The sequence below is a fragment of the Parasteatoda tepidariorum genome, chromosome 10 (assembly GCF_043381705.1).
Source record: "Parasteatoda tepidariorum isolate YZ-2023 chromosome 10, CAS_Ptep_4.0, whole genome shotgun sequence".
NCBI lineage: Eukaryota > Metazoa > Arthropoda > Arachnida > Araneae > Theridiidae > Parasteatoda > Parasteatoda tepidariorum.
Window position 1 is genome coordinate 18,062,007 of NC_092213.1, and position 13,630 is coordinate 18,075,636.

Genomic DNA, 13,630 nt, shown 5'->3' on the forward strand with positions numbered 1-13,630 from the left:
TCCAAAAATTGGGTCCGCTGTTTAATGACGGTTATAAAAAAACAAATAAATAAATTAAATACAATGCCTCAAGTGTAAACGATGGGAACATGAAGCCTTTTATTTTCATTGAAACATGATCAAAGGTTGATTTATAATTGCTAATCCTAAATCTGATCAACTAACTTAATTTACAAACATGATAAATACATCCTTTATGTTTCTTGGTTTTAAATTTCATGTATTAAATTTCCTGTGTTGATTTTAAATTGCCTGATTTTAAATTTCTCAGTGCATTAGGGTAATATTATTAATTTGTTGCCATAAATTAGTATTTTAGTTGGAAAGAAAGTTTCTTCTATTATTTCTATACATAGCAGATGTTTTTGCATACTTCCAAAAAACAGTTAACTTGTTCTAGAAGTATAGTTTTTTTTCTTTCATTGAATATTTTCTAATTTTAGAAAATATTTTATGATACAAATAAAAATGTAAGCAATTTTATTTATGAAATTTCTTAGGAAAAAAAGTACCCTTAAGTAACCGGTTTTGTCCGATTTCTCCCCATAATTTTTGAGCTTTAAAAATGTAATTAATAAAAAGACATCTCCAAGATATCGCCTTTTCCTCTATACATCATCAAAAAACCATTCATTTCTACAAAAAAATATCTATATGAATAAAGAAATTAATTTATTATACTATAGCTTCAAAAACATATCCCTTTAATGTAAAATAAAAAAGGACGAAAGGCATCCCTTAAAAAATCATGGAAAAGGTTACAAATTAAAATCTTTCATTGAAATTTTAACGGATACAAATTCAAGATGAGGGTGATAGTTTTATGAGAAAAAAAATTAAACAAAAATTATAAATATGAATGTGTAGTTAGCAACCATCTCATTCTAAATGAACATACTTGAATACAGTATATGGTTGAATATAGTATACAGAAGAAAACTAGAAATCGTGAGTTAGATCATGGTAGGCTAACGGATACAAATTCAAGATGAGAGTGATAGTTTCATAAGAAGAAAAAATGAAACAAAAATTATAAATATGAATGTGTAGTTAGTAACCATCTCATTCTAAATTAACATACTTGAATACAGTATACGGTTGAATATAGTATAGAGAAGAAAACTAGAAATCGTGCGTTAGATCGTGGAAGGCGTCTAAAAGAGCTGGCGTATACAGACTACATATAGGACATTATCACGCAATGGATCAAAAATATATGCGATATTTTTCTGATTTAATGACTTAGATTATTATTACTATGGTCAATATTTTTGTTACTCAAAGTAAATTTATCCAATTTTTTTCTCTAACATCGTATTCGATAATTACTGTTATCGATAATACGATATTATCATGTTTGATACTTATCGTTTTCAGAATTATTTGTGATATAATACTATTCAATGACTATCGTTAAAATAATATCGTTTTTGAAAATGGGTCGTTATATTATCGTATTAGATAATTATCGTTGTTGAAAACACTCACGACATTATCATATCTTACATTCGATTCATATTTTATTAGATGAGAATCTTACATTTAAGATTTATCGACAATATCATGATATATTGTGAAAATAAACTCGAAGTTTAAGAATTGTCGATGATTTATAATCTATCACTATAAAGCTCAGCTCTATTCGCGTATGTTTAAATCTTGATAAAAGTTTTGATAAGTAACCAAACTAAATATAGATAAATTGTTTAGTCTTAGGCTTGGCAATGGCTAGTCGAACCTTGATAAGTGTTTAATCATATCTATGGTTTGGAGTATATAGTGGAAAAGTTTAATTAGACAATTATTTGTAGGTAATAAATCAGAGACACAGCACTTACACCACTTCCGTGTATCAAAGGTTTAGGCAAGCCAGTCGTTCCGGAAGTGAAATTGATGAAAATAGGGTGTGATAGTGACACTTGCTCGAATATGATAGGCGGAACTGTGCCATCAACCTCTTTCCCTTTCTCCAAAAAGTCATCTAAAAGACAACTAAAAAAAAAGAAACATAATGCAACATCAGCTTACTTCTTATATACTGAACTCTTTAAAAGCATCCATAATTCAAATAATGAAAACAAAAGGAGTGAATGTACGATTTATTGCCTTTTGTATAGGAAATCTTATTATTTATTCTCACTAAATTTTAAAAATAGTAATAAAGTTCATCAACAGATGGTGCTCCTGGCAAGAGAAATCATAAAACAATGTTTTCTACGGTATGCCAGACCAATTTAATTGAAATATTTGTTTGAGAATCAGTTAATTTTGTCCTTAAACAACAACTGTAATTGCAAATGGTGGTTATTCGATTTCAACGCCATCCGTTGGCGAAATTTGTGACTGAGTTTGAAATTTGGTGAAGAAACCATCTAACTTCCGAAACAAAATTCTGCTGGTTTTTCTATTTTAATTTTTTCCAAAATTTTTTTTTAAATTGTCGGTCATTTTTTGAATACACCAATCAGATAAATGTGATATCGAAATCATAAAACAGAATGTAATCAGTTTATATGCAATCATATCAGTTTATATATCAGTTTCAGTTAAAGTGTTATCAGTTTATTTGAATTATTTACTGATTAAACTCTCGGTAATGAGTAAGCAAAATAAAAATTTTAATTTTTGATCTTTTGAACTTCTAATAAATGCTTGAAATATTCCGTTATAAATATAAGATGCACTATTTTTGTATCAAATACAAATAAACCAATCATATTGAAAAGTTATATCGTTAGAATTTCGAATATATTATTAAAGAAAAATTAAAAAAAATAGAAATTCTAAACAACAGCTTTTAAAAAGGTTGTCTTTTCTGATTGTGCTAGATTTTATACTTCAAAGATTTTTTTTCCTTCTTTTACTTAATAATACTACTTCAAGTTTTTATATACAACGTATTCAAAAAGTAACAAAATTTATAATTCATCACCTGTTTCGTATTTTTTGTGTGTCAATCAACTTGGACGATATTCTAGAGGGTACGATGATAACTTTTTCTAATGACGGTAACCCTAAAATGGAATAAAATGTAGAGAAATATCAATTTTCTCAAAATGCTATCTTTGACATGATTGCAAATTTCAAACAATTTCAGTCAAATGAATTTTTATTTCATTATGCTAAAAAATTTAATGCCATTGTTCTATGTTATCATTGTGTTGGAGAAGTTCTTCAATTAGGAAGGCAGCAACAGATTCATTATCTAGCCAAAAGTATGCCAACACACATCTAAAGCATCATGGTGAAAGGGTCATTTTCATATTTTGGTCTGGGTCCTTTAGTTCCCGTGATTAGAAACATGAACTCTGAGATATAAGTATACATTCTGGATGATATTACTCTCCCAACTCTTTGGCAAAAGAATGGCTCATATCTCTTCCAGCTGGATAACTGCTCCATTTATACATCAAAACTTGAGCAGCCAATGTTTGACGAAATGGATGTTCAAAAACTGGATTGGCCATTTTCACAACCCCAATCTAAATCCCTTAGGGGACTTTTGGGACGAAGTAGCCAGAAGAATATACTAGAACAAAATCTCCCCCCTCCCATGCTCCCCAACCCTTTTATCGCTTTGGGGACTGAACAACATTTGATAATTTTACCGCGGGTCACCGAAGGATTGGGGGAAGGACTTGATTGTTTATATTGAGATTGTTTTGATTTAATTATTTTAATTTCATTGTATTTGAATATGCCTTCAAAATAAAATTCGAGTTTAGGTAGCATATCTAAGCTCCCGGTTATACTTTTTTCCAAAGAAAATCGTAGAAATTCGAGAGAAATACACCACAATAAATAACAGGGAAATACGTAATTTAATGCTCCTTGGGCCACACAGTATTATTTGATTCATGGACGGGTACCGGCCTGCACTCCCGAGGATTAGAGACCACTAATGTAACCGACCAAATGGTCCATCCTCACTACCAGAGCCGTCGTAGCTTAGGGGATAGAGTGTTCGCTTTCCAATGAGGTGAATCGGGTTAGAATCAAACCGGTGGCTCGCCGATACGATTCCACGCCCCGCTCGCACAGTGCTGACCTAAAATATTTTAAGTGGTAAACTGATCATGGGTTAGAGTCCTCTTGCCGTCAGGTTAACCGTGGGAGGTTTTTGTAAGTTTTCCTCTCCATGTAACGCAAATACGGGTTAGTTCCATCAAAAAGTCCTCCACGAAGGCAAATTTCTCCCAATACTTGATCCCTTGTGTTCTGGATTGGGTTCAAAATTACAAGGCTACGGTGTTGAACATTAGTAGTCATAAACCGGAAAACTGCTCAACGACGGTTGTAAAATAAAATTCTCACATCCAGCATTCACTTCAGCTGTGGACGCTAAAAAGTCAATTCCTATGATCTCCTATCAGAAATAGGTGGGAAGTATCAAGCGCGTACACGCTGTCACTGATGCAAATAAGAAAGGCATCAGGACTTTTCGAATCAGCGCCACTGAGTTTCTGGTCACTTAAGGTCAGATAGTGTCTATGCATCAGTGATATTCTATGGCAGTGGGATCATTTTATTTTAAAATTAGCTTCTTTTATTTTTCTGCACATTTTGACAAGTCTTAAAATAAAAATTGACATTGACTAAAAACATAAATTGCTTTTCAGCATGCATCATTCATTCGCTCACATGTAAAAGAGATAAGATTTCACAAATTTTAAATTAAGCTTCGCGCAAACGACATTTTTAATACTTACTTCTTCGGAGCAACTTTTATTTTTGTGCAGTGTGACGAAGAATGGGCACTTATTATACAAATTTTAACATTGAGCCAGTTAGGCAAAAGACAGTTCAGTGAACTATGTTTTTCATANTTTAAAATAAATAGTACATACTATATTCATGTATGAAAAATTAATAGATTTTTGTAGAAAAATTAATAGATTTAAATTTCATAATCAAATAAGTTACAATATATTATGGTCAAACAAAAATGTTTAAAGTTTGAGCAAAAATTTAATAAAATACTAAAATTATTAATATTTTTATAAAATAAAACTCTATAAAAATAACTATATATATATATAAAAATAGCTATATAGTTATTTTGTCATTATACACAAAATTTATTACAATAGTTTCGATATGATTGATAAGAACAACTTAATTATTACGATTAATTTATCCACAATTTAAAATAATTTACTCTAAGTAAAAATATAATAAAGAATCATAATTACATTTTTAAAAATAAAAACAAATATTACTCACTTTAGAATTCTTTGTAACTTCAAAATCTCTTGGTATGGCGGCAAGCCATTTCTTACGTAATTCTTCATCTTTGGGAAATCCGAAAACAGATACTTTTGTACCATCAACTTTGTAATTTCCTCTACAGTTTGGTACACAGCATTTAAATACCATTATTCATAACACTAAGAATTAAATTAATGCTGAAATTTATAACATTTGTAGAATAAATATAAATTTTACGAAGAACGTTTACAACAGAACACCGACGGTTGTTTACAAATTTTAATTAAAAATATTCGCCAATTGGCTGAATGCGTACACAGGTTACAATACTTCAGAATATCGCCAATGTCTCGTTTGATCAGATTCGGATTTTTTCGAAAAAATAGCTACCCTGACTGGTTTTCCTCTGGGCCTAACTCTACTACGTCATCATCGCCTATAGTAACCCGTTGTGGGGCTTGATTCCTCTAGGAGGTATTGGTTTAGTCCGCCATTGACTTCTCAAAACTTTTATTTACTCCAAATTAGGCGCGGATTGTTTGTGTATACGGAACGTAGCATGCATATGAATATTCTGCTTTATTTATATAGATACAATTTATTGAATTGAAATCCATTTAATTTTGAAATTTAATTGAAATCCATTCGACACTTTTTTACTTTTTTTTTAAAATATCATTTCACTTTATCAGCATTTTTGCACTAATGTTTATCGTTACATTTAAAAATTATTGAATCTATTACTAGAAATTGCATTTTTTTTTAAACCAAAAATATTCATTTATACTTTTTGAAGCATTAACAAATATGGAAAAATATAGGTTAAAACTTAAACACAAAAATAATGTAATTTTTATCTATTATCTTATACATTGCTAAAGTTTTATAATTAGTCTGTTATTTTTAATCTTAATTTAATATTAATAATAGTGATTAGAACACTTTTTTTTTCTTTATTTGAGCAACAAAACTTTGCCCTACTTTAAAAATAATGCAGTTACATTGGAAAATTTGTGATATATCGTGAAATATTGATATTTTATCGATATTTGAAGATAATAAAAATTCCGATACCATCCAGCACTATTGTTTTTAATCGCTGTGTTTTTCTCTTTTGAATAATTTGTAACTGTGGCTTGGCATTGCATAATGCAGTACATACTTGGCATATTATAAAACCTTGAAATTTTTTATCTTAAGAGGTTTGAACTGCAGTAGTCTTGCAGCAAAAAACGACTTATTTTAGTCCTTTTTGCTATAGAACTACTGCATTTGAACATTTCAGAATTAGGAATTGAAAAGCGTTTTCGTTATATCCGATTATGAAATAATATTATTAAAAATATGTATCATAGATGGGTATCTTACCTTAGAACCAAGTTGGGGTAAAGCTCCTGTCCAAATACCCCCAATACTGACCACAGCATACATTGTCAAAATTGCTTCCTTTTTGTTCGAAATGTAACCTAAAGTATTAAAATTCTCACTAAAATTTTATAAGCAAGATAAATTACATAAAATTTAAATATTTTGGGATTCTCAAAGTAATTTTTAGCAGTAAGACTTAAAAATCAAATTACTGTTTGATTAAGTTAAGTTTTAAAAAAATTTTTTTTTTAGTAAAATGTTTTTTTTTTTGGAGGTGGGGGTGGGGAGAGCGTACGAAAGCCAGAAATCAAGATTTAAGGAAAAAAAATATTGCAACTTTTACAGTTAAATCATTTTTCTTTTATTTACGTTATAAGTTATGATCATATAATAGTTTCACCAAAAAATTTAAAATAATGACAAAGTTGATTTATAAAATTAAAGATGTGAGTTAAAAGTAAGTTCTCAAACCTCGTTTTAAGTTACATAAGTATAATGGAGTTTGAACTGAGTTCTTTTAACAAAAGTATTGGACAGCAAATGAGTAATTATTTTTAATTAATTTAGGCAATTTATTTTAAGAAATATTTGTTAATATTTTAAAAGGATTGTTATCTGTAGTTTAAACAAAGTGTATTAGCCTTCAAACCGTTTTAATGCTTTGAAGAACATTTCACGATAACGTATATTAGACATTATTAATTGAGTTGAAATTTATTGAAATCTATTAATAGATATGTCAGTTATTATTTTAATTAAGAATTTTCATTCACTTCAAAAATATATAGATTGAAGATAACAGTCAACATGTTTCAATTGCTCAAAAATAGGCGCCCATTTTCAAGACCTGCTAGACTCCTATTTTTGAATGCTTGAAACATGATGATTGTATTTCCAATCTGTATAGTTTTTAAGTGAATAAAGTATTTTTATCAAGTAATATATTACCACTTCAGTTTCTTAGAATAATTTATTTAAAATATATAGTTTTTTCGAAAACTGAGCAGTACATCGATTTTAGAGTAATTAAAGGAGATATAAATGTACGGTTTGCTGCGTTCTATTTAGGAAACTGAATATTTATTTTCGCACCAGATTTCAAAATTAATTAAATACTCGACAACAGATGATTAGAAAAGTTAAAAAATAATGTTTACTGCTCATGTTAAACTATTTCAACTGAGATATTTGTACTGTTTGTTAAATTTCCGCGGACTGCAAGACGTTATTGCTGAAAATGGTGGTTATTTTTAAAACATTGCTTTTAGTTTTCCCTGTTAATACCGCCACCTTTTAACAAAACTTGTAACTAAACTTGAAGCTTGATGAATAAAAATTCTTGGGTTTACCGAAACAGAACGCAGCAAACGAAACGTTTCAATCTCTTTCCATTTTCTTTTATTTTTTTAAATTATTGGTCATTTTTGAGACTATCGGCAAGTTAATGCTTATTTAGTAACTCATCTGGTATTTTAAATTTATAACAGGAATAATCATATACATATATATATATATATACATATATATATAAATTTTTTCATATTTACAATTTATGAAGAAAAGGAAGTTTTAACACTATCAAGTAGATCTTTCTGTTTAAGTTTCTTGGTATTAATTCATGCAATACAATAGTACTTTCTGTTATTGTAAAGACTATTATAGTATTAACTTACTTGCCGCTACGTCTCCTTTTTTGAATCCAATCTTTCTCAGAGCAGCTGCATACAGCGATACTTCATCAAATAATTGATTGAATGTTACCTTCTCAGTTTCTTGTTCCTCACCTAAATAACCACAGTGGTTTAAATAATGAGTATACAAAATAAAGCAGCTCATTTATTATGTATCTAACTTAGTATTAAAAAAGAACGGAATGTTTTGAGGTGTTAAGGCGGATTTGAAATTTATTTGAAGTTGACTTAAAAAGAAAAAAATAAATTTTCGATGGTTCAAAATTAAGGTATATGATGTTGTAATGTGTAAGTTATATATGATACCTTATTCATACTTTAGGTTGTTTTGCAATCGATAGAAATTTACCTTAGAGCAACCAGCCGAGAGAGGTTGATTTTAAGGTTCAGGGGCCATTTTTTCTAAACTTCAAGCAACTAAGTAGATTCGAGGTGTGAATACTTCCACCCGATTTCAACTATAAGTACTGTTGTTCTATGTATGAGGTTGATTTTATGAGTTGTAAATCGATGTTTAAATTGAGGTTTATTGTTGAGGTTATTCTTGGTGCAAAAAATAACCTTATTTTCTTTTTTAGGTATATTTTTTACACCTGTCAAACATCTTATTTTTTTGTAAGGGTTTTCTTTTAGCAAATTATAATTCCTTTTGTGTATAAGAATACCGTCACTTTTTTAATGATTTTTTTAAAGATTTAAATGAAAGGTATGTCAGTTTCAAAATTTGTGGAGACTAATTTTCTTTAAACTGTTCGTTGTCAGTACCAAGCATACTTGGGTACTAAATGAATGACTAGTTATGTCTGGCGAGCACACATTTGCAATGTATCTAGTTACATCTGGAAATGATATAACTGATTTAAAACCTATATTAGGAATCATCATGCTTAAAAACTATTAATGCTTTCAAATTAGCTATAAAACACCCAGGAGAATTCAAAATCTAAACTATTCATATTTTTAGAAGCTAGAGTTCTTAACAATTAATTATTCATCTATACTTTTCTCTTATAATACTACATTGTTCATTTTTTATTTTTTCAAAAAAAAAAAAAAGAAAGAAACTGATGATGCTTTGGAATTTTAAGAAAAACACATCAATTAAATATGAGGCTATTTTTTTTTTCGAAATGAGGAGATTATAGCTCTGACGTTATTTTAAGTTCTAATGCTTTCATTCTAATTATTAAGGCGACGAAGGACTTTCGAATTTTTTTTTGAAATTATCAAGGGATTTGCTCGAAATTTTCAGAATACATTTATATTGTTAAAAACAACTTTTAAGCAAAATTTCAAAGAAATATTTCAGAACTTAAGAAATTAAAAAATTTAAATTTTTGAATTTTTTATGTTTTTTTTTTACATTATTCCTCGGGTCTGAAATTTTGTCAAAATGACAAAATTTTTTTAAAATATTACATATTAGGTAATATTGAAAAAATTGTTGGGAGTACTTTTTCTATTTTTTATTATAGAGACAAATAACATTAAAAAATCAGTAAAAAACCTACATTTTTAGGAAAAAATCACCATACCTCTATAAAATATCATGTATAAAAAAAATATTATATAAATTCAAAAAGCTTTTCCAACAAAATGTTAATAATATTCATAAATATATAGCATTAAATTCTCAGGTCAATAGAATGAAAATTCATTACGCTTGAACATTTTGAAATTTGTAAATTTGTCAAAAAAGACATTTCGAGAAAAATGACTTTTACTACTTTTTCATTGCAAATTTTACTTCTGAACAAATATTTCTTGTTTTTAATATAAATACNGGAATTTCAGAATTTCTTTTCGCTAAAATAACAATAATAATAAAAATAACATATGTCCAACAGTTTTAGACGAAGAACGTTTCCTGAAAATTTCAACAAAATCAAAAATGTCAACCTGAATATTCTTATATATACACATAGTAACCTATAGGGCCATATTGAGGGCCCCCTAATAAGCCTATAATTATATTTTCTGCTAGGGTACACTAGTACCTGGTAATATAATATGTGATCCAGTTTGAATATAATGGATTAATATTAAGAATAGATCTAGGGCCATGTTTTAATACAGAATATTGACATCGCATACTGACTCTTTAAAAGAAACTCTCTCTTAAATTTAGGTAAGTAGCAAATCTGTATGCAAACGGTTACAATCAAAGTCCGTCCTGACATAATAATGCATATGTTACCTTTAAGCAAAATTTAAATTCATGAAAAACAATATTTCATCCCTTTTTAAAAACTGATGCAGTTTTTTTCTGTATATATAAGGGTGAATAATACGGAACACCTATATATCTTTATTAAAAAATTAAGATCCATATACAATAGTCAAAGCCTCTCTAAGAATCTGTTTTTAAACGTTTAGAACGCATGATAACTTTTCTTCAGAAAAGCTTGTTTTTAAACTCTTGAATAGATATCTGAAAAGAGTTTATTTTATTCTGTATACCTTCTGAATGAAACAAAAATAAACAAACAAGTGCATAAATAAATAAATAAACAATAAGTAGGTAAAATAAAAAGGTGGAACAACCAGCAAATATGAAGGCAACTCTGGTTTCTCTGTGCCTTAGTATGTTTTCCGTGTAGTTCAATCTGGCTCCTTCAAACCATTTAGGGCATTCTTCCATTGGAACAGTTAGATCTACTACCTAATAAAATAAATAAATAATTATTTCCCTTCAGATTTTTTGTTTTTATATGTTACTGAATATAGCAATGCATGATTTTCTTGCGTGTTTTATTTCATCTAGTTAAGGGTTCCTGCAGTAAATGTTAAAATGTAATTAATAATCTTGTGCTGTACAATGATCAACCTGATTAACTCCCTAAATTAAGAAATTAATAATGCACATTTTTTATTTAATGTTTAATTTTAAAATATTTTAATAAGTGAATTATTTGCTGAATGAAATTATAAGGATTGTTAATAAGAACCTTTCACTCTTTTTTCAGTGTTCTGGTTCCCTCAAAAATCAAACTGGTTTTGACATTGTGAATTCAATTCACACTGTGGTTGATCTCGAAAATGAACGATAACGTGTTTTAAACTTGAAGTATCCAACTAGTTTCAACACATTTTTTTTTTAAAAAAAAAGCCTAATTAACTTTTAATTATGCGTTTGGTAAGCAGGGACCAGAAAATTATAAATAAATTTGTAAATCTCTATAAATTTAAAAATCTGTAAAGTATTTTTCAGAATATCTAATCTGAGCTTTAAGATCTTCAAATTTTTTATGCCACGCAAGCAGCTCTACAAAAAAATTATAATGCATAATTTTTTTCCTATGTCAATAATGTAATTACTTGTGTTTTGAACTAACATTTAACAAAAAATTCAAAAATTCAATGAAGTAGAACAAAATATATTGTTAAATATTGTATTTAATGACAAAATTTTAGCACTTTTACTTTAAAATTGAATAAAAATAACAAATTCACGCTTATACATTCGCTTTTACTTCAAAATATTGCTAACATGATACAAAATCTACATACAAAATTTCGAAGAATTCTACAATAAACTTTTTTATAATGTTTGTTAGCATATTCTGACAGCAAAAAAAAGTAATAATTTAAAAATTATTTTTTCTGAAAATGAATTTTATTTGTTTTAAAGTTGGAATTTATTCAAATGAAAAAAAGTGCAAAGCATAACAAAAAATCTTTTAGTCTCGTTTTTGGGAGTTTCCTTCCGGTTTCGGTTTCGTCTGTCAGCATGCGAAAAGAAGGTATAACTTTATTTATCAAGATCAGAGATAAAAAATTTAAGGGTTTTTGGAAAGGTAATGAACTGAAATTCCAATATAGATCATAGAGTCGTGGTGATTCAGGCGATACAGCGCCTGCCTTCCATTGGGTTCAACCGGGTTCGTATCCCAGCGATGGATGTGGTCAATACAAATGCCGCAACCGGCTCGCACCTACCACAGTGCTGGCATAAAATACTCTCAGTAGTATACGGATCATGGGTTAGAGTCCCCTTGCCATCAGGCTAACCGTGGGAGGTTTTTCCTGGTTTTCCTCTCCATGTAACGCAAATGAGGGTTTGCTCCATCAAAAAGTCCTCCATGAAGGAAAATTTCTCCTAATTCTTGATCCAGGAGTTCCCTTGTCTTCTGGATTTTGTTCAAAATAACAAGGCTATGGAGTTGAACATTAATTGTCGTAAACCCAAAAGATTGGGATGGCTGCTCAACGGCGGTTATAAAATATAGATAATAATAAAAATATTTTTAAAAAAATCGCAATTACTGATTTTTATCCAGTCGTATACTAAACAAATAATATGACGTTAGAATGGTGTTATGTTTTGAAACTGATTCTGAAAATATTCGTATAACACCATGCATAGTTTGCACCTTACTTTGTCATATGTTTTTGTGCATACGATTCCAGTGTAATCCCACATTTCGGACCAAAACTCAATGATGTTTTCAACTGACCACCTATGAAAATCCCAATATCCATCTGCAATGAAATAAAATTTTTAACATTAAATGCTACCAAACTAACTGAATATTAACGAAATCAGTACCATATTTAAAATGTATTGACCTACTTTCAAATAACTATTATAAAGGAACGAAAGAATATAATGAAGTATTAAAATCAGAGAATGAGTAAATATTAAAAATAAAAAAAAAGGAGCGAAAGGATTTGGCATAAGAAAGATAGTTTAAAATGCTAACTGTAGATGGCGCTTTACTTCAATAAGGAACAGACATCTTTCTATATTAAAACTTCGCTAACGATGCCGCCGCTGCTTTGGGTGTTTAACTTTGCGTTACTCTTTGTTTTCCCGTGAAAAACCTATTAGACTGAGAATTTTGAAAATACAGTTTAGAAAAATATACAGGAAGTATGATGGAATAAAAATATTTAAGATTCGAGAATTATATAAGCTGTTAAATTTTCAGTAAAAATACCAAGCGGGAGGCTTTATAGATCGCAATAATAACATTTCAGTGTTAAAACGTAACGTGCTGAAGAACCATATTTTTTTATAAACTCTGTATAAAATTTTATTTTCCAAAATTCCTATGAGAGAAGAATTTTTATGTCTTAATTCTATAGAAGAAAAAAATTTAATGAGATGAACGAAAACTGTTGCCTATTTGAACAGTATAAGCCCCTTTAACGACTAAAAATACTTCTAATTTATTTCTTCTTACTGAATCATAAATACATAAAAATAGATAGTATGAATTGGATGTACCACATGATTCGAATGAGTGATATCAATACAATAAAAAAAAAGATACTGCTTTTTAGACGCACTGGTACAAGAAAGCGGGGCAGGCTGCGGTTAAGATGGGATGACTCAGTGGAGTCTGATTTTCTTGAAATTA

General features: G+C 28.9%; 1 protein-coding gene across 1 annotated transcript in view; it reads right to left on the reverse strand.

Annotated features, from left to right (window-relative positions):
• The window catches only part of LOC107439983 (acetoacetyl-CoA synthetase), a 42,689-nt gene that overhangs the window by 21,427 nt on the left and 7,632 nt on the right, over window positions 1-13,630 (reverse strand). The window contains exons 3-9 of the mRNA XM_043043530.2: window positions 12,646-12,749; window positions 10,812-10,929; window positions 8,250-8,360; window positions 6,577-6,674; window positions 4,315-4,366; window positions 2,933-3,014; window positions 1,839-1,992 (exon numbers count right to left, since the gene is read on the reverse strand). Coding sequence (XP_042899464.2) covers window positions 1,839-1,992; window positions 2,933-3,014; window positions 4,315-4,366; window positions 6,577-6,674; window positions 8,250-8,360; window positions 10,812-10,929; window positions 12,646-12,749 — 719 coding nt within the window. The remainder of the gene's footprint in view (window positions 1-1,838; window positions 1,993-2,932; window positions 3,015-4,314; window positions 4,367-6,576; window positions 6,675-8,249; window positions 8,361-10,811; window positions 10,930-12,645; window positions 12,750-13,630) is intronic.